General features: G+C 43.1%; 2 protein-coding genes across 6 annotated transcripts; both read right to left on the bottom strand.

Moving 5' to 3' along the window:
* g0s2 (G0/G1 switch 2) lies at positions 1-1,537 on the bottom strand. The gene is made up of 2 exons (XM_042707530.1): positions 1,440-1,537; positions 1-1,219 (listed from the first exon to the last, which is right to left on the bottom strand). The coding sequence occupies exons 1-2, from the start codon at positions 1,520-1,522 to the stop codon at positions 820-822; spliced, it is 483 nt and encodes a 160-aa protein (XP_042563464.1). The 5' UTR covers positions 1,523-1,537; the 3' UTR covers positions 1-819.
* Positions 1,538-6,118: 4,581 nt separating this feature from the next.
* Positions 6,119-17,315, bottom strand: camk1gb (calcium/calmodulin-dependent protein kinase IGb). Of its 5 annotated transcripts, none has more exons than XM_031566428.2 (13): positions 17,158-17,315; positions 14,622-14,733; positions 10,718-10,843; positions 10,520-10,594; positions 10,227-10,365; positions 9,871-9,994; positions 9,666-9,741; positions 8,751-8,863; positions 8,559-8,637; positions 8,331-8,418; positions 7,821-8,215; positions 7,470-7,570; positions 6,119-7,158 (listed from the first exon to the last, which is right to left on the bottom strand). In XM_031566428.2, exons 2-12 carry the CDS (start codon positions 14,705-14,707, stop codon positions 7,504-7,506), a joined length of 1,368 nt encoding a protein of 455 aa, XP_031422288.1. In that variant the 5' UTR covers positions 14,708-14,733; positions 17,158-17,315; the 3' UTR covers positions 6,119-7,158; positions 7,470-7,503. The 5 variants fall into 5 exon arrangements, with proteins under 5 accessions (XP_031422288.1, XP_031422289.1, XP_031422286.1 ...); XM_031566429.1 differs by lacking the exon at positions 17,158-17,315 and adding an exon at positions 17,054-17,135; XM_031566426.1 differs by lacking the exon at positions 17,158-17,315 and adding an exon at positions 16,626-17,045.
* Positions 17,316-22,051: the final 4,736 nt, after the last annotated feature.

Below are 22,051 nucleotides of genomic sequence, written 5' to 3'. Positions count from 1 at the left end.
TGGGTTCTATTACTTTAATGCTTTAGCATTCACCAGCATTGTACAGCAGATGCAGAGAAGGTCTTATTTGGCAGAAAAAGATTTCACGAGTATACAAACTCTCAGAATATTAATACACATGTCAAGTGCTCAAGCTTATAATAGTTAATCAAGCAATCAAAAGATAGAACACACACATTGACTTGGTGGTTATCCATCAGAACTTGAGTATATGAAATAATGTATTTGGTTTATGGTGGATCTTCTGCTCTGCTTTGGGTATGATTTTAAAACTGTTTCTGAATCATAAATACATTTATAGAATCATGACCAGGGACATGCCTTAACAAGCAATTTCTAAAAGACTGTTGATTAACCCCTTCTAGTGTGAAATGTGAAGTGTGAAATGTTCATCAGGCAGTAAAATACTCTAAAAGCCTTGTTTATCACTACATCCAAAGATTTGTATTTATCTATTAAGAGGAGGGGAGTGCTTAGAATAATGGCACATCTTGACCCACAATAAAAAAAATCTTGATTTATTTAATTTCATAAGATCTTTTTGTTTTACAAGTTTTAATATTTTTCAGTGTCATAGTGTCATAAGCATTGCTCTAATGGGATGATAAACAAATATGTGCAAGGTTACCACCAGTCTTAAGCAAACCCCAAAGCTTATTACATCACATCTAGAAGCCACCAAGTAGCCATCACATCATCATTATTACACCACATGTAATCCAAACCTAACAAAACCACATAATAACCAAGTCCAAAATGAGTAGCCATGAATGCGTTCTATTTCTGCGTGTCTATGCTGCGTGTGCATGTGCGTCCGGTCTAGGACGCAAAGGAGCGGCTCCTTCTTCTCTGTGTGATGGCTGGGTTCTGCTTGGCTTTGGCAAAAATCTCTTGATCCTCAAAAATATCAGCTGCGCTCTCAGCAGTGTTGACAGGCTCCACGGGCTCCACGGGCACCACGGGCACCACCGGCTCCACGGGCACCATCTGCTCTTTCACAGCTTTCACGGGCTCAAACCTCACGGTCTCCATGGAGATGGTATCCTTCTCACCAAAAATGAAGGAGGCGGCATCCACCAGACCCCCCACCATCCCACAGACTGCTAGGCCCGAGCCCAGCAGGTAGATCTTCAGGAGCCTCCCGCTGGTGCCCTGCTCCAGCATCTCACGGGCAAATGGAAGAACCTCTTGCATGTTTTGCATCTTCAACTCGACTGAGCTAGTAACGTAAGGTGACAAACCATTAGTATACATTTGGTCCTCTAAGCTTGTAATGTGTGTGAGCTCAGTAATACTGATTCTGCTGCTGAACTGGTAAATGGGTTAAATTCAGCCGTGCTAGTGTTGCACTTTTTTTTCTCTATCTATGACATTATGGTCAACATCACATTTCATGTAAATTTGAAACATCCAAATCTTTAGTCTGTAGAGGTACTTACATGAAAGGACAGACCAAAACGACGATACCTAGTATGGGTAGTGTTGTACCAGTATCAGTGGGTGAGGAGTCTTTGAGATCCATCCTTATGAAGGCCTAGGAGTAAGAGGCCCCTCCTTGCTGATACATATTCATGAAAAAAGATTGGCTGGTAGTGCTGTGTTGATTCGATACAAAGGTCACTATTGGTCACTAGTGGGAAATTCACATTTCATCATTACAAGAACCTGATACAAAGAGAAACTCATACAAACCACACATGATGTCATGGGTAAACATACGGGAATAAAACATGCATAATGACGTAGAGTAAGGGTGTTATATGATGATATACAAAGCCTAAGCATAACAGTTTAAGAAGATGTTTTGATTGTAGTTGAATTTGCATCAGTTATGTTGCTGTATTGCAAAATAACACAATAACTCAGTTATGTTGATGTATTGCAAAATAACTCAATAAACTTCATGTGCAGGTACAAAATACTAGTGTCTTTTCACCCACTCCATGATGTGGCCGTGCGCATGGCCGTCTGTCTGTCTCTGAGGGACTTAGAAAGGGCTGAGTGAGGGAGTGTGGTCATGAACCTATCATGTGAGAATCAGACTGGCCACTTATGGAACAGTGATGTCTCTTTGGCTGAGAGAATCCACTTTTCTTGTGGGCTTTGGCTGATCAGAGGGAGGCCAGATACACACACACACACAAATCCAGAGAGAGAGAAAGAGAAAAAGGCAAATCTGTGAGGAAATTTCTGCTTTTGAGAAATTATATTTTTTCAGTGTTCACGATGATAACAGTTGCTGACTGTTGATTGACACCAAACAGGAAGTGGTGTCATTTCACCACAAAGTTATGTAAAAGAAAGTAGCTATACCAAAATGTACATCAAAATGCCTGCATTAAGCCATTTGGCCCCTAGGGGATGCTATACTAATAATGTGCCAGTCAGCAAGTGTCTAACACACAGGTTGGTCTGTAATAATCCTTTAACTTTGATAATTTTAGACAAATGATCAACAAAGCATTCTATCATCTGTTTGATTATATATACAAAGAATTCTATCATCTGTTAGATTATATTATATATAGATGTTTGATAATAATAATGGATGTGTTTAGTGATGTTGTAGCTTTATCCAAAATAATGCATATGAGACCTCAGCTGCTTAAGCTTGGTATTAGGTCGCCACTAACACCACATGGGGAAGAAATAGATTTAGAGAGGCTTGAAGGATTTGTATGTTTACAGTCTTGCCTACAGAGCCCTTGTCTGATATGAGATGTCAGATCATCTGTATATGCTTGTAATCACCGCCAGTTGAACACCCCACCATTAAACCGGCAGGTCTGGTCTGGTGCAATGTTGTCCAGCTGTGGCACAATCCCTGGCCTGACCTTCGGTACTCCCCTCTGGCCTGGTGAAGAGGTTGTGAAGAAAGAGCATCACACAGTGGCCAGGCATCCTTCTCCCAGGAGCCTGTGCTTGCGTTGGGGTAAGGGGAAAGAGGACAGGATATGAAGCAACACTCCCTCTTCTCTCTTGTCGTTCTGTCCGTTCCTACCTCTTGTGGCGAGTGAAACATCCAGACTTTTGACCCACTTCTGTGTGAGCGCCAGAGTGCACGTGTGTGTGTGTGTGTGTGTGTGTGTGTGTGTGTGTGTGTGTGTGTGTGTGTGTGTGTATGTGTGTGTGTACACCATGATCTTTTGCCCAAAACAGCAAGACTGTATTTCCCAGACAGGCCTTGGGTCAGACAGAATGTTAGGATCCAGCATGACAAAAACTCTCTGATAAAGTGACAGCTTCTCTTAGTTATACATATTATTATACATTATATATTATGTTTCAGTCCCCAATTTTACTGATCACGCCTGAGACATGAAGAGCACAGAGTGGACATGTTATTCTGTGATGGCTGTACATGTGGCTGATTTAGATTTGGTAGTTTACAGGTGCTTTGTTTATAGACTTTCTATGCTGTGTTCACTGTCATATTGTATGTTATGTTGTTGTCTTATCTGCATTATATGTTGTATTTGATACATCTTGCCATATACTCATGTGTAGTGACGTAATAGGGCAGGTGGCCAGAGGTGAGATTAGGTGGGGAACCCCCTCAGTCTCTGTGAGGGGTAGGTGGCACACCGGTGTCAGCGTGGTGTCTGTGTGAGGAGACAAGAGAGGTAGGCACTCCGGTGTCAGTGTGAGTATATGCTCTGAAGATAAGACTTTACACACACACACACACACACACACACAGTCACACACACACACAGACACACACACACAAACGCATACACACACACACACACACACACACACACACACACACACAGACACACACACACACAGACACACACACACACACACAGACACCCACACACACCCACACACACACACACACACACAGACACACACACACACACACACACAAACGCATACACACACACACACAGACACACACACAGACACACACACACACACACAGACACCCACACACACACACACACACACACACACACACACACACACACACACACACACACACACACACACACACACACACAGACACACACACACACAGACACACACACACACACAGACACCCACACACACCCACACACACACACACACACACACACACACACGCATACACACACACACACAGACACACACACACAAACGCATACACACACACACACACAGACACAGACACACACACACACACACACACACACAAACGCATACACACACACACACAGACACACACACAGACACACACACACACACAGACACCCACACACACACACACACACACACACACACACACACACACACACACACACACACACACACACACAGACACACACAGACACCCACACACACACACACACTCACACACTCCAGACACACTGATCATCCTCATGTCAGCTCAGTGTCCCCAGAGTTATAATCTCATGCTCAGTAAACACACGTGCCAGAGCTGAGAGATGAGCTCTAACACCCCCCCCATCTGGTCCTCTGTTGTTTGGTTTATCTCCTCACACAGCCACCACGCTGACACCGGTGTGCCTACCCCTCACGGAGACTGAGGGGGGTCCCCACCTAATCTCACCTCTGGCCACATGCCCTATTACGTCACGACACATGAGTATATGCTCTGACTGCCATGCCATTAAGCCTGGCTCTTTGGCGTGGCGGTCAGAGTACATGGTTGGCACCCTGTAGACCCGGGTTCGAGTCCGGGTGGGCTCGCTACACAGAGCAAAAACCAAGCCATGAGGATGAAGGAACTACCTGCAAAGCTCAGACACTGGGCTGTGTTGAGGCACATATCTGGGGAAGGCTGTGTTGGTTACCAAGAGCACAGTTGCCTCCATAATTCTTAAATGGAAGAAGTTTGGAACACCCAGGACTTTCCCCAGAGATGGCCACCTGACTGAGCAATTGGGAGGAAAGGGCCTTGATAAGAGAGGTGACCAGGAAGCCAGTGGTCACTTGGGCTGAGTTCCAGGGATCCTGTGTGGAGATGGGAGAAACCTCTAGGACTCCAATCATTGCAATATTCCACCGATCTGAGCTTTATGGCAGAGGGCTAGATGGAAGCCTCTCCTCAGTAAAAGGCACAGGAAATCCCACTTGGAGTTTGCAGAAAAAGCACCTAAAGGACTCAGACTATGAGGAACAAGATTCTCTGATCTGATGAAACCAAGGTTGAACTGTTTGGCCTCAATTCTAAGCGTCATGTCTGAAGGAAACCAGGCTCTGCTCATTATCTGCCCAATACCATCCCAACAGTGAAGCCTGGTGGTGGCAGCATCATACTGTGCTTTTTTTCAGTGGCAGAGACTGGGTGAGGGAGAGCTGAACGGAGCAAAGTACAGAGATATCCTTACTGAAAACCTGGTCCAGAGTGCTCAGGACCTTACCGCCAAAGGCTCACCTTCCAACACGGCACTAACTCTAAGTACACAGCCAAGACAATGCAGGAGTGGCTTAGGGACAGCTCTGTGAATGTGAACCAGCCAGAGCCTTCACTTGAAGCCCATTGAACATGTCTGGAGAGAAAATAGCTGTCCACTGACGGTCCTCATCCAACCTGACCAAGCTCGAGAGGATCAGCAGAGAACAATGGCAGAAAATCCCCAAATCCAGGTGTGCTTGTCACATCATACCCAAGGAGACTCACTGCCAAAGGTGCTTCAACTGAGCACTGAGTAAAGGGTCTGAATTCTTATTTAAGTAAGTAAGAATTATTATTATTATTAATAATAATAATAATAATAATAATAATAGAATTATAATTATTATTATATAATTTCATTTATTTATATCAGGGATCATGTACAAAAATCAAGTCCAGCTAGTCCAGCTATTTCCCATCTTCCATCTAAATACATATATCAATGTGGTATTTCAGTTTTTTCCTTTTGAATGAATTTACAAAATCCTGTTTTCACTTTCTGATTATGAAGGTATCGATTGTAGATTGATGAGGGGAAAACGATGATTTTAGCATAAGGCTGCAACATGTGAAAAAAGTGAAGGGTATATTATTACTTTCTGAATGCACTGTAAATGCTGTATCCATTCAGAGGATTAAAACGCTGCTGGACACAGTACCATCTTTCAGTGTCCTCAATAAGCTTTGAAAGAAAGCAGGCAAGTACAACAGTAGTAGGGATTATTTCTTTATTATTGACAGAAGTAAAGTATTTCACAGTGAAAACTAGCATCTCCTGTGACCACACATGCCTCTGGTCTTTAGGCAGGAGACTTGTCAGCCATAATCTCTTTAACAAGAATAAGCTACACAGACGATAACAGGGAATCAGCCAAGAGGCAAGTTATACTTCATGTACAGTGATGGAACAAAAACATGACCATACACGAAGGTGAGCATAGAGTTCATAACAATATGACTTTTTTTGTTTCGTTTTTTTTATTTTATTTTTTACAAAAATCAAATATCAGTATGTACATGGTATATGAATACATTAAATATAAAAAATATAGCAAAGTTCCACAGAGTCTAGATGGAAGCAATTTGAAAACATACAAGTCGCCTATCATAAAGGAATCCACTTTGAGTTAACGGTCTCTTGAATGAATGAATGAATGAAGCTGTAGTAAATCAAAGCGCCTGTAATACGTTTCAGAGGTCTCACAAGAGTGTGAGTCGACCACACCACAGCAGCAAGCGTTCTAGTGGCATGACCATGCAGGGCACTCGCTGGTGCTCGGATACTAAGGATGCAGGACAGCACAAAAGATACAGATGCACCAACACACTGAAGCTCTTAATGTGAAACGACAATCGCTCACAGAAACCTCTGCTTTTCAGAAGTAGAATACAGTGCTTCTGTTTAGATATACACACAGGCACTCTTCTAACACAAACACACACACACTAATACGTTCTGTTTGATCACACACATATATGAACTGTTTGTCTGTTTCGTTTGACAAGAATTATCTTTAGCAACTGTCCTCAAAAGATTCTTGGTATGAGCAGACAGCAGTCGGTGTGACAGTGTGTGTATTTTAGGTATACTTTATGTGTTTATGTACACGTATGTGTATTGGGAGAACTCTTGGCACCCTCCGATTACTGTGGATTCAGAGTCCCTCCATCCAAAGGCTGTTGAATGAGCTCTCCTGCCTGCCTGTGGGCTCCGCCCCTTCCAAACAGCCATCGGCTGAGTCAGAAATACCGACCTGTCAATCAGAGGAAGGTACAGAGAGACAGAGAGGGGGGTGGAATAAAATAAATGAAATAGAGACTCAACACTCTGGTGGTATCCATCAGCAGTTAAATGACCATTGGTGGTATCAGTTTAAACACCAGTGATGTTCAGGAGTGATAGGAGATGGTAGCTGTGGAAACTCTGTTAACTGATCTCTTGAAATAAGAATGTTATTCATGTTGCATTATGACAGCCATTAGTTCCTGTTGGTCTGTTTTACCCCTTATCACTGAATTGCAGCTGTGTGTTATTGTTAGTGTGAACATTAATAGAAGTGCTTACTTGCTTAATTAGTCATGATGCGCCGCACAGGTGATCACATGACGGAGCACACAGCCGTCTGCAGACTCTGGCCCCAACGATTGGCGCCTCTACTGCCATACCTGCAACACACCCAACACAAATAAAACATTTTTCATCACTGAAGATATTCTTGGTCTTAGGAGTATCATTATTAGATGGAGGTATCATTATTATATAGAGGTATCCTTATTAAATGGAGGTATCATTATTAGATGGAGGTATCATTATTATATAGAGGTATCCTTATTAGATGGAGGTATCATTATTAGATGGAGGTATCGTTGTCCACCACTGGTGGTAGAAGAGAAATTACATTGTTTACGCTCTTACCCATTTAGGTTGGCTGGCTCAGATTGGTAGACATGCTTGCCCCTTTCAGCATTGGTGAGTGTGCCTGCGTGGATGGGCAGCGTGCCACCGTGGGGGCGTGTAGGCTGAGGCCCACTCTGGCTGCCGCTCAGGGCTGCCTCGTAATGGCTCCTGGGCTCACTACAGCTGTGTGGCACGCTCACGTGACCCATAACTGTGCTCTGACTGGCCGGGAGGTTGCCATTAACCTCATCGCTGTTGGGCTCCTTGTGGGGCTCCACGGCTGGGGCAATGGTGGACGCCTCGATGACATTGACTTCTGGAATGACAACACTGTTCTGACGCATGGCCATCTCAGAATGAGCCAGCTGCAGCTTCCTCATGTGGTTGATAGCCACTGCGGCATTATAGGCTTGCTGTGGTACACACACACACACACACACATAGATAAACATACACAGGAATTAGGAGATCTGTATGTGTTTTGTGAATGTGTGCTTGTTTGCATAGCTAGCAGTTTTTTGAGCTCACCTTCCACTTGGACTTGACAAAGTTTTTCTGCATTTGCTCACTGACAGAGTGATAGATGTCTTGACTGCGTGCTGTCTTTCCAATGATCCTGAGAGAAATGAAGACCCTGTATCACTACTCCATTTATACATATCATAGACGCTGAACCTGCTACAGGGTATTCATAGTTTAACCAGCCTGTGTCCCTCACAGCTGACTTTGAACCCTGACGTTTGTTGCTGTGCTCACCAGGGGTGCCTGAGGGCCAGGTCAGTGGTGTAGCGCATCTTTGGGTCCTTCTGCATCATGTTACGAATGAAGTCTTTGGCTGTAACAACACAGCACAGACAATATCATCTATTTGTATGTCATCTGTTCAGAGAAATGAAAGTATAAATGAGAGCAAGATGGAGAGAGGATAGAGATGGAGGTGAGCCTTACCAGATTCTGAGATGTCATCCCAGAATGGAGAGTCAAACTCATATTGCCCCTTCATGATCTTAGAGAAGAGACGAGTCTCTGTTTCCTCATAGAAGGGGGGATAGCCGCACAGACTAGGGATATGGAGAATAAAAGAGATAACCATTAGAGGGCAAATTTACGAAGGGTGTTTAGCTTGCTTTTATTCTGGTCAACATCTAAAGAGAGACGATGAGTGCAATTTACGATGATCACCCATTTAGCTGTCCACGTATAACTTGGCTAATCGCACAATGATTCAAGTGTTCAAAATGAATCACCTGCTGCATGCCCTCATTCGCATATTCGATATTGGGTCAGCACAGCTCAGTTGAAGCTGTTGAGACGTCTCCAACATGTCCGAAAATAAATGTGTGTGGACGGAGTGAAAATATCACTTAAGTAATACATTTTTTTTAGATTCAGAGGCCAGCGAAATTATTCTTTTGAAATCCGATATCGCTTTATGAAATTAACATTTCAAAACGTGTGGATTGCTCCTATCGGCGATGATGTTCATCTGTCTCCTCTTGAGCAAATTAAAGTATTCAAAATTCATTCATTATGCCAACTGCCCAGAAAACTGCGTTAGACACCCATTAAACAAGCCCCCACGGTCATCTAAACTTTTTGTCATTTAATCAGGTGACCAACATTTAAATGATTCTTGGATAATCAACCTTCTTAATTTGGTGATTCATTTTAAATACCCGATAATTGTGCGATTAGCCAAGTTACATGTACCAAAGACAAAAACATCCTTCGTATATTTTTACTTCTGTGCATGTTTTACAGCCTTAATCCATAGGATGGCGCTCTAAATCCACCAGTCTGCTATCAACAGGCATGTGGTCAGTATGTTTACAAGTGATAAAATATGAGGAAAGCCGTCCTTACAGAATGTATGTGATGACTCCAATGGACCAGCAGTCCACTGCTTTGCTGTAAGGCTTCTGAGCCAGCACCTCAGGGGCTGCGGAAGAGAGAGAGAGAGCGGTGAGATTTATGAAATTGGATACTTCAGTCACCAGATATTAAACATAGGGATACTGGACTCAACAGTGCTTTTGTGTATGTCCTTTTTGTATATTCCCATGCTTACCCACATAACCAGGTGTTCCACAGGCAGTGGACATGATGCCATTGTCCTCAATCTTAGACAGACCAAAATCGCTAATCATGATCTTAGAGTTCTCATCTGGACTGTAGTACAGCAGATTCTCAGGCTGAGAGAGAGAGAGAGAGAGAGAGAGAGAGAGAGAGAGAGAGAGAGAAAGAGAGAGCAAGACAGACAGACAACCATGGAGAAAAGAAAGATAATTAAATGATGAACACCTGCACTCAGGGATTGTGTGTGTGAGTGTGTGTGTGAGAGAGAGTATTCGGTGTGTGTGTTCAGTTGTGTGTTTGTGATGTTTGTGTGTATGTGAGAGAGAGGGTGGTAGTGTGTGTGTGTACCTTTAGGTCTCTATGAACGATGCCGTTCTTGTGCAGATAGCCGACAGCCTCCAGCACCTGTTGGATGACGTGACTGGCATCCTTCTCCGAGTACATGCCCCTGTCTAGGATCCGGTCAAACAACTCCCCTCCAGTCACACTGCACAACACAACACACACACACACACACACAGAAATGCATATTCATGACGAGTCCACTCATTTTCAAACCCATCTACTCATACTGCCGCCTGAGGCAGAGCTGTGTGGTCTGAGTCTGTAACAGAGGTAGTGAGAGAGCCAAAGGGACTCACAGCTGCATGAGGAGATAGTAATGGGTCCGGCTCTCATAGAAATCCTCCAGACACACCACGTTTTCATGTTGGATCCTGCAACAGACACACAGTGTGAGCAGGGTCTCTAGTGTTGGTCTGTCATAGAAGCCTCCAGAAGAAAATCCACAGAAGCAGCAGGTGACTCATGTACACACACACACACTCCTACAAACTCACCTCCTCAACACGGCAATCTCATTCTCCAGGTTCAAATCCCTCTTGTTCTTCTTCTTCACACATTTCATGGCAAAGAGCTTTCCGGTCTTCTTCTCTTTCACCATGAAGACCTCAGAGAATGCCCCACTAGACACACACACACACACACACACACACAGAGGAAGGGAAGAGAAGATTACATACAGTTGGTGGTTATAATTTACTTCAATACTTTGCTTTCCTGATTTCATGATGAGGCCATTTGTCTAAAACATCTCACTAGGCACTGACAAAAAAAAAAAACTTTTATTAGGTTACTTTCATTAAGGTTTATGGGTGTCCTTTAATGGAGTCAAATGGGTCCTGATGATCTCTAAGATCAGTATCAGGCGTGCTGCAGGAGGGATTACAGGTCATATGGTCAGATGAAAAGCCCCACTGTCCTGTTCCCATCAGGCTCAGCTTCCTCTCCATACTACAGTCTATCTTAGTCTGTGCCTGTGAATAGCTGCTCTCACCAGCAGGGATTAGAAGGCAAATCCCTCACGCATTGGAAACCACAACAGGTTCAACTGCGCAGACAACCTGTCCTTACAGCACCCCCACAGGATGTCCATTCCCCCTACACACCTGTGCAGACAACCTGTCCATACAACACCATGCCTGTACACACAAATGTGGACACAACACCATGTCTGCATACACAACAAGAAGCTGCTCTGCGCACACAATCCCACACCTGCATAGGCAAGGCAGACAGACCTGCCACAGCAACCGAGTCACCAGGGGGAGAGCAGGGAAAGGAGTCGAGAAGACTGCAGACAGAAGTCATATGACAAAAGGATGAGAGAACGAATGAAAGAATAAACCAGAGAAGAAATTTGATAAAAAAATAACGATGTGGAGCTTCCCTGTAGAGTAGGAAGAGTCCCTTGAGCCTTGAGCCCATGCATGTGTGCACAGACAGTCTGTAATGTGTTTGATTATTGCGCCTGGCGACAGAGATTGGTGAAATAAGTGGAACTCATAGGTGTGTTTCTGGCTGATGTATTTTCATTCCCCTGGGTGAGACTCTAATTAACTGGAATTAGCTGAGCACATCCACCTGCATGCAACACATCAGCAGTCTCACAAACTCACACACACACATACACACGCACACGCACACACACACACACACACACACACACACACACACACACACACACACACACACACACACACACACACAGTCTAACACTCTATCACACATCCTTGATGACTGTTACTAAATTTTGAGGTAAGGTGCAAATAGTCACACATTTTCATACATGCAGACAAACTGCTATCTCTCGGTCTCTCGGTCTCTCTCTCTCTCTCTCTCTCATACAGACTCTCGCTCAGTCTGGTTCAGTGGCCTTCTGCGGCTCCTGGGGATCTGTTCCAAGGTGGTGGGTCACTCTGTGTCTTTAAGTTCCCCCCAACACACACACTTACACGCACACACATGGACTATGTAACCACCCAAATACCTCTCAGCGTTTGCAGATGCCCTCCTATGTTCATTTCATGCTTATGTTGTAGATGTTCTTTTATGCTGTAGATATTCCTCTGTGCTGTATTGTGACTGCTTGTTGGAGCATGTGAATGTTTCTGAGTGAATGGACAATATAGTGCTATCTATCTATCTATCTATCTATCTATCTATCAATCAATCACACACACAATTCCCCCATCTAAACCCTGACATCTATTATCCAGCTCATCACAGCACCTTTGCCTAAAGGCAGGACGCCGGAGTAACAAGGAGACTGAATAGTGATTCATCAAAAACAGTTTCATCTGAGTGTTCAGCCACTGCCTCTTAATTATCAAAGCAAGTTTAAGTGCATGAAAGTCTGATCACAGTCAAGCAAGGTCACTCTGAGACCCTTAGCTTAAAGGATCCCAACAAACATTAGAGTACATATGAATATGCCGATGCAGGCAGAGTGCAGATTAGCTCACGAGCAGGCCCGCTCTCTCTCCTTTCTTCTTGTCATCCATTGTCCTCGTGACCCCTTTCCCCTGTCTGGCAGAGAGATTACTGTCCACTCTGTCACCCGCAGTACGACCCCATGACCTGTCTCCAGGTGGATGAGCCCAGCTGCACGCACTCTGCAGATCACTTATTCCCATTTCCACAGTAAGCCCACAGAATGATTGTCTCCTGTGCTGCCTGTCCATGCTTTCTGTTTCTTTCAAAACAACTGTCAGGCTCCCACTTTTGAGTCATACAATTCCGGTCCTATTTTACCTCATGGTAGTAAAGGGCAATAAAGTGTTATTCTAATATTGTAGTATTGTGACCTTGGATGTGTAGGGTATGCAGACTTGAGACACGTGTGATGAAGGCCATTGGAATTGGCTTATAAAGCCATATGGGACAGAGCCTTGATCACTCATAATTACTCATCTCCCCCCCCCCCCCCCTCCTTGTTTTCTCATGACAGTCTTGTGAATCCCATTTCTAGCTGGATCCCAATGTTCCCTTGGCCCTCTGACATCACGGTGTACTCAGAACCACAAGCAGTACAGTCTTAGAGGTCGGTGGATTACTATCTGACCCATTTAGCCTATGACCTGCGGCCAAAGGCAAGAGCCGGCGTTTACAGATGCTAATGGGAATGAGCCTCTTTTCATGCTGTTGTGTACTCATTTCTACCGGTTTCATTGTTCCACAGGATAGGCTGCAACGATATAAAATGAAAGGTCTAGTCAGATGCACAGATTTGAATGTAATGGTCGAAAATATGAGATGCAGTTTTGGGGGATTTTTTTGGTTATCACCAACAAATGATTCTCAAACAACCTTATACGACCTACAAAATGATCGAGCCATCCATGCAAGACAAACAGTCAAACACCACATCTGGTTAAAACGATAAAACACTGTACATGCCAGAGACTGCTTTGTAGTTTGTCTTGTATAATGCAAACAGATTCAAACCCCCACCACACTGAGCAGCATAACCTGTAAATTCATGTTGACCTGCAAAAACCAATCCAATACCTCCACAGACTGATCACTCAGACTGATTAGTCTGTCATAGCCTCAATTGCCACTGCCTTGGCATTATGTGTCTGAATAATAAATCTGTGTCTGTGATATAACCTTGCTATGCTAAGCTAGCCTTCTGAAGCCAACCTGAACTGAAGCCAACCTGAAGCCAAGCCTTTCAGGACAGAGAAAACTAGGTTTTGACTGAGAAGTCCAATCAGCCATGACTAGCAATCTGCCTTGTCCTTGAAAGACAAGTGGCTATATTCATTAAAATCAGAGGAGCAAGAAGAGCCAATGAATCGTGCTGTAGAGGCAATCAATTCATCTGAATGAAATACATTTGTGTGGAGTTCTCCACTTGAGGTAATATGTATCTCTGTTTTTTGTATCTCATTGTTTTGTGAGGAAGTTAAAGGCTATTGTAAACCTACATTTTAAAGAGCGTACAATGAGCGTATAATGAGCGTATCTTTCTTCCATGAAAATGCAAGCTTTAGTACAAAACAGGTACATTACATAACCAATCATAAAGTCCTACATAAAGGGAATTCAGCGTTTGTGCAAAAGTGCATGGAGTTCGACATTCAGAATGCTGGACATTATTGCCCTCACACAGTAGACTTACAGAGTAAAGTATTGAATAGCTCTGGAAGAGAGAGTTATTGTTAAAATTCGGAGTGGAAAGGGTCTGTAAAGACTAGACATTAGTTCTTACTTGAGTGCATACTTGATTATGATGCTTATTTGTCAACAAGCAAAGCTGCTTCAAAGGTAAACAATTAAAATAAGAGATGCTCTTGTAAACCTACATTTTAAAGAGCGTACAAATTAATAGAAAATGTTAGTAATGAGTTAACAAATGAGTGTGCTGATAAAAGATCAAGCCTTGTGGGCCATACTTACGATCCAAGCACTTCCATAACATCAAACACCTCCTGGATGTCCTCTGTGGTCTTCTTCCACTCATAGTCAGCCTCCTTGCGACCCATGTCTGATTGATTTTCAACCGGGATTTCTGTAAGAAGTCACAAAAATGAAAGATAAATGAATAACTAAGAAGAAATGGCAGCAAAACCACCAGTACTGGCCGTGAATACTATAACCCAAACATAGCCATAAAAAGCAAGAAGGTTCTGTAAAAAAAACCAAATCCTTACAGTTCCAGAAAACTGATAAGTAAAAGCTCTTGTAAAGAAATGTAATCCTCCTCATCAGTTAGCTATGTCCAGCTCTGTCAGCTCAGTCAGTAAAGAACAACTGCGGCAGAAGCATAGTCATCCTCATCCTTATCACCACGGCTCACCACCGTCTCGAGGGCAAACCAGAAGCTGTCTATGACTTTGTCTGGGCCAGGTGCCACTTCAGTTTCTCCATTTGGCCTGGTAAGGATCCAGGGGATTGACTCATTGTCTCACTGGCCAACCTTAATCACCCCTCAGCCACCCACAGCCTGCCATAACTCTTGCACCATGCCAGGCAGAACTGGCAGACACACAAAGTGATTTACGTTGGTGAATGCAAGCACAGGGGGCGTAAGCGTCAGCCTCTCTAAAGCTATGGGTATTCAGTGCCAAACACAGCCTTTAGGGATGGAACACAGTGGTGTCTGTACAGTGATGCAAGGCCATCTGAGAGTAAAACGATGAGGTGTGAGAAAGAAATTATTCTTCCCATGTGTGCAATCTACATGTATTTGAAATACCGCATTTCTGCAGCTTTTGCCACATAAGAAGCCATACATGACATTTATAGTATTATACATGATATTATGAACCCCAACAATTTGTTTCACTTTGCTGTGTGGTATGATTAAGAAGAAAATGCCTTTAGACTAAACAGGTTCAAATAGGATTAGCATTTGATACAAGGAGCAAGTCAGTTCCTTCCCCGTATATAACTGCTTAACGTATTTTGATCTATGTGTGGATCACCCGGAGGACCAGTCATGCAAAATCCAACACAGCATGAATGGTTTAATGCAGCAGCCATGTTCTCCAAAATACCCTAAACAATTCTAATGACAAAAAAAAGTTAAAAGAAAAGAAAAAGAAAAAAACAAAACCAACATTTGATGCAGTTAAAGATCTGGAGTCTCTTAGCCATTAAGTCAATTAATAGACAAATAGGGTAACCCAAAAAAGCAAAGAACATCCACTTAAGATGAACTGGGACTTTCTTTTGGCTAATGAGATCAAGGGCCACACATAGAGCCTCCTGAAGATTATATGTTTGGCATTAGCTGGGTAACAGGTAACAGGTAACTATTCCTATTCCACTGCAAATAATAATTATTTACGTTCTTATCCTAGTTTTCTTTTAAAAATATATTTATTCCAGTACACATTTGCATTAACAAATGACCGTACAGCAATAGCGAATGCATCACTTGGCAAATATTTTAGGCAGAAGTAAACACAGAAATTTTATCACACCTTCGAAATCACATCGTAATTTTAAGTCTATAACCAGTTTTACGTATGTAGTAATGTTGACAACAAAACCTTCACACAGGAACATTAGCATAGCCAAATACCAAATAAACCAAAAGCAGACAAAGCACTAAATTAGATTAATTAAAGCAGATGCAGTTGCGCAGTACCTGTCTGTTTCCCTGTGCCCCTCTGTCCTCTCAGTTGGTAAGTCTGTCTGTGATTACTGTCTGCATGTAGCCTACTCTTTTATAAGCTGTGCACCCGCGTCACGTACATGAAGTACGCCACTCCGCAATTGCGCTGCAGAACATCCAGGTTCATCTACACATGTGCTAGGCCAGGACATCACCAATACAGACCACCATACAAATAAAGCATCTTTTTACTCAATGATTTTACTGTAGATGCATCCCGGGACAGTAGGTGCCCTACAGAAACGAACCAAATGCAAATGTCAACTCAGACATAGGCTCACCTTCGGGCATGTAACAACTCCAGCAGTTTTTTCTCTTCCTGCGGTAAGTGCGGGGACTAATACACGGACAGCACTGGTAGAGAACCGCGTTGGTGAAGGCGATAGAGCGCTGCGACAGGTGCGTTGCTTTTAAAGACACGGACATCAGTAAAGGATGCTGGGTTTGTCATGCCTGTGCAATGGCTACAACTGAATCCAAAAAAGTGGTGTTCACCAGTATTTCGCAATTGCTATCAAAGTCGACCGTATCATAAGAGAAGAAAACTATTGAGAGTACTACGGCGAATAATTGTTTCAGGACGTCCTCTAATCAGCATTCCTTCCAAACATTCGTTCCTTTCGACATCGGTCCGAATATTACTAAGCTATTCTGCCTTGCATGCACCAAATTCCACACCAACATAAAACGAAAAAGCAGACACTTCTACCTGGGTAGGCTAATCTATCTTTTGATCTGCAGCGCCATCACACTGTGCACAGTGATGAATGGGTTGACAAACGGCGTCCTCGGGCGTCTGGTCCTTTGACTTACCTACAGGCGAGTGTGCTGTGACAGGCTCTGCTCCAGCTCTGCGGTCAAAAAGCTCTCCGTAGTCTCTGGACAGATTAGTTTAGTCGGAAAGCACGGAAATAACAGAAGCTAGAGATAAGCTTCATACATCTATCATGCTGTGAGAGGAGTGGCTTGAATAGCACATCAATTCCTCCTGGTTGCATATAATTAAATAAGTAAGGGGCCGAATCCGAAGATGAGCTTATCTTTCTTCAACGAAAGTACAAGCTTTAGGTCAAAACAGGTACATTACATAACCAATCATAAAGTCCTACATAAAGGGAATTCAACGTTTGTGCAAAAGTGCATGGAGTTCGACATTCCGAATGCTGGACATTATTGCCCTCACACAGTAGACTTACAAAGTAAAGTATTGAATAGCTCTGGAGGGAGAGTAATTGTTAAGATTCGGAGTGGAAAGTGTCTGTAAAGACTGGACATTAGTTCTTACTTGAATGCGTACTCGATTATGATGCTTATTTGTCAACAAGCAAAGTTGCTTCAAAGAGAAACACAGCATCCAATGCCCTTCATTGCAAACAATAAACCTGTTTTCAGAAATGTATGTCTGTGTGTTTGTGTTTGTATGTTTCCAATGGAGAATTCTGAGGTCCCATGTGATATGTGCTTCTATGTATGTTTTGCCCTTCCGTTTTCCACTCAATTGCTTCACAGGAACTATTGGTCTCCAGGTGTGTCTCCCGCTGGTGTCTCTCACAGGGCTGTGTCTATGTGTGGGAATACACACATGTCCCATGATGGATGAGGCACACAAGTTTCCATTCACAGAGAGACTAATATATGTTACAGAAAAGTTACCACAGTCATCAAGTCATGAAAACAGACATTCATCTTGAGATGCTCTGCTATGTGTATGCTGATTTCACTTGTGTGCCTTTGGTGGAGTGTGTTGTGTTGACCTCTATGTTTAGCTGTCTAAGAAGGGATAAAGGAGCCAAGCGTGAGTCACAAATCTCCATACTCTTTACAACAGGGAGTGGACAAAACACCTATCTACTACCTACCTGTTGGGCAAAGGAGTCTCTCAAAACACTACTTGCAATCACTATAATCAAGTTCAAGTTCAAGTTTATTTATATAGCACATTATCATTCAATGTGCAAAGTGCAAAGATAAAAAATGGAAAAACCACTGAAAGAAAACACATGTGTATGTATATACTGTATATATATTCTTCAACATTCTGAAAGGCATCTTGTAGGTTTAATTCCTATCACATTCCCTATCAAAAGTCTGCAGGTATACCCTTTAATATAATATTTTATATATGAATTCATATATATTATATTAAAGGGTATACCAGCAGAGTTTTTATAGGGAATGTAAACCCACAGGATGCCTTTCAGGTTTTAAAGAATCATCTTAAGAATTTTACTTTTTAAAGACTCATTTGGGGATCCTTTCAGCCACATTTCCCCAGACTCAGGACAAGCATACTCATTACATAAGCATACTCATTACACAAGCACACTCATTACATAAGTCATGTGTCTCTTCAGCTGCCATGCTGGAGTGGCACACTATCTCTGCCTTATAGACATTCTGCCTCTGAACCTATACAAATAACACTGTCCACATCCAACGTACACTACAAACTACACTTTTAAAGGACATGCCATGGCAACCTGCATTCTTATCTTGCACTGATACTGTTGTGTGCACAGTGGGAGAAGCCAGTGAAGGTGAACATACAAGTTATCTGCAAGCTACTGTCCCAACTAGTCCACGTAGTTGATTGAGAACTTAATGTCCATCGCTGAGAGGAATGCTGGCATCTCCTTTAGTTAGTTGTTGTAGCACACTGGGTTTGTTCTTCTAGCACACTGGGTTTGTTGTTCTAGCACACTGGGTTAGTTGTTCTAGCACACCGGGTTAGTTGTTCTAGCACACTGGATGTGAACGCACAAGCTCTGTTCTCCCTGTTCCCCATGCTCTCTGGAGCCTCAGGTTAAAACAAAGAGCACCACATCAATGAACCAAATCATGCTGCGCCTGGCTTTATTCCACACCTTCCTGCGTCCTAGCCTCATCTGCTGCTGTCTTAAATCCCTCTGCTCTCGGGCCAGCCTGGTGAATCTGAGGCCTTACACAACCCACTGGACCTTTGCTTGTGTGAGTAAGGCTGGAGGATTAACAAGAGTATCCTCTAATTAACCAAACAACAGGAACAGTCATTTGGGCCAGAGTCAGTCAGGTATGTTGGCTTAAGTGTGGGCAGTCTAGCCAAAGACGTTAAGAATTTAAATGCCATTTACCTAAGATAACCTAAGAAGACCAACCCCAGACTTTTTATTGATACTGTATTCAGCTAACGCAAACAACATCCATTTGGGACAGAGACACTAATTGATCATGAACATGTTGTCAAGACACTCTTTAAAGCAAACTAGAACTAGACCAAATTATTTATTAACTAGGCAACACCACATCTACAGAATTCTAAACAATGTTACTTGTTGGGCCAAAGGGATTTTGTTTTGGTCTGTATTCCACTGAACACATCCATTCAAGTCTGGAGGGACTCGGCATATTTTGAAAAATTGTATTAAGTTAATATTTAAAATTCTAATATACAGAGGGTCTTGACATAATGTGGCCAGGCTGTGCTGTGTGATAAACTAAAGAGGGCCACATTGGCTCATGCCACTGTGAAGGGGTGCTAACAGGCCAACCTTGGCCGCTGAGCTGCTCAACACTTAGGTAACATTCAAGAGAGGCCATCTTGATCTTCCTATTTTTAGTCTTCAATCAGAAAAGCTAGTTTGCTGTATTATACTTCAAAGACATTTCATATTACACTAACAGCAGTGCATTGCAGCATACACAAAGAAGATTCCAGCTGGGTTTCAGTTGTCAATAGCACTCAAAATCATCCAACCATGCCGGTCAGCAAGTCCCATAGCCGGATAATCGAACAGCCAATCACCGAACACAATAGTGAGAGAGAGAGTTTATCATTGGCCAAAGAGATTAAAAAGCCAGGAAGAAGCAGAGTCTTATGCAACCGTGGGGGTGAGCTGCAATGATCCCAGGACCTGCTGTGTGGCTTTATGTAAGGGAGGAGAGACACACCAGGTCAGAGCAGGTCACCACTGCCCACTGAGCCAACAGAAACCCTGCTCAGGACACGAGGCTGAGCACAGCTGTCCTGGAGTATAGATTAACTCGTCAAATAACGCATGTTAAAGAGCCTGTGGCAATGGCCTCACTCATGGCTCCTGTACAAATTAAATGATTTTCCTCTCACAGAAACTCAAACACACACACACACACACACACACACACACAAACATGATTTAACAAACACATAAAACACAAATGTACATCTGAATGAGGTCCTTTTGTGTACTTTCAAGCTTCACTCATCTTCTTCTGTGCTGGTTTGCACGGAGCACAAATGTCTGTGTACGGGACAGGCCTGGATTTGTGTCTCCGTGCTGTGCGTGTAACAAGAGAGGCCGCTGTGGGGGGTAGATTTCTACCTGCGTCAGTAAGATCTCCCCCGGGGTTGAGGTGCCCCCGCAAGGGTAGAAGCAATGATCATATGCACACTCAGGCAATTAAACTGGGGTTAGTGCCGCCACGGAGGTGGTGTGGGGCTCAGTGAAGGGGATTCAAACTTTGACCTCTCAGGCATCGCTATGTTGTGGCCACAAACAACTGGGTGATGCAACACATAAGCATGTAGAGTCTTGATCCCTTTAAGGTATACAAGTTCCCTCGGCCTTGCATGCAAAGATGCACTCACACGTACATGTACATACGCACGCACACACATGTAATACACAACGGAAAACAAGTCTGGACACACTCATCCAGTGAGCTCTCTCCCTCTCTTCCCATCATCTACTGCTTAGATTCTTAGTTTCAGGAGCTTTGCACATCTAAAGGAAAACCTAGTTAACCAGAGTCCTGATAGAAAGATGACTAATCAATCCACCCCTTGACTAAAGGGATGACACAGGCTGATTTGTGTCCAGCATGGTTTTCTAGGCTATGGTAATGAGAGATCTGAGAAAATATTATATATTATAATATATCTGATATATGTAATAATGTACATCGGAGACATGTAATACTGTATATCTGAGACATGTATTATCCTCATTCTACTCTTTCTACATGTGTTGCATTTGAGAGGGTAAAACATTTTGTTGTTAAAGGAAAAGCACAACCCATAATCATGTGCATCACCAGGGGATGGTGTAGTATGAGCTTAGAAATAGGTAATTGCATAACAACCCATCTTAGCACTCATCCCCAGAGCGCACACAACCCACTTCCCTTACAAGACCAACATTTGCTTGCCTAAGCCGCTAGAAGGTATTACTTTTTGACTGCACCTCAAACCAAATTTTATGGGAAATGTAAGGACCACACTAACACAATTGTAAAAACCTGTAATGATACCTGCATTACACTATGTTAGTCAACAGGGGGTGCTAAAGTACTTCATGCTACCTTCACGAATTAAACTGAACAGTTCCAGGAAACAACTGAAATATAGTTTAGTTATTTTGAAGTGGCGAGAAACATCACACCACCATTTAAAGTTGGCTTAATATCTGGTAGTGCTTGATCACATTAAATGGTTCACTCTTAACATATAATAGGGAATGAGTAAACACTGTTCATGACTGCCATCTAGTGGAAATGCAGTGTACTAACATGGTGCAAAATGAAAAATGCAGGCAGCTAAAAAGGCTGGCTAGAAATAGTTAAATGAGAACAACCCTTCTTTTTCTATCTCTACCTGGCCGGCTCCAGGCAGAGGTTCTGCTTAAGGTTTCTTCCTGTTAGCAGATCAGCTCAACTCACATGAATCACAAGTCAGATGAAGAACGGCACCTCA

This window comes from Clupea harengus, chromosome 4, assembly GCF_900700415.2.
Source record: "Clupea harengus chromosome 4, Ch_v2.0.2, whole genome shotgun sequence".
NCBI lineage: Eukaryota > Metazoa > Chordata > Actinopteri > Clupeiformes > Clupeidae > Clupea > Clupea harengus.
The sequence above is the reverse complement of the archived record's forward strand: the minus strand, read 5'-3'. Positions and strand labels throughout refer to the sequence as shown.

Bases quoted from the DNA above. Each gene is read 5' to 3' on its own strand.
- camk1gb (XM_031566426.1), bottom strand. From the start codon at position 16,770: ATGTCCGTGTCTTTAAAAGCAACGCACCTGTCGCAGCGCTCTATCGCC. The intron at 14,734-16,625 runs GTGAGCCTATGT...GACTTCTTACAG, and splicing joins GAGTTGTTACATGCCCGAAG to AAATCCCGGTTGAAAATCAA. The intron at 10,844-14,621 runs GTAAGTATGGCC...GTGTGTGTCTAG, and splicing joins GTTATGGAAGTGCTTGGATC to TGGGGCATTCTCTGAGGTCT.
- g0s2 (XM_042707530.1), bottom strand. From the start codon at position 1,522: ATGGATCTCAAAGACTCCTCACCCACTGATACTGGTACAACACTACCC. The intron at 1,220-1,439 runs GTAAGTACCTCT...TTACGTTACTAG, and splicing joins GTTTTGGTCTGTCCTTTCAT to CTCAGTCGAGTTGAAGATGC.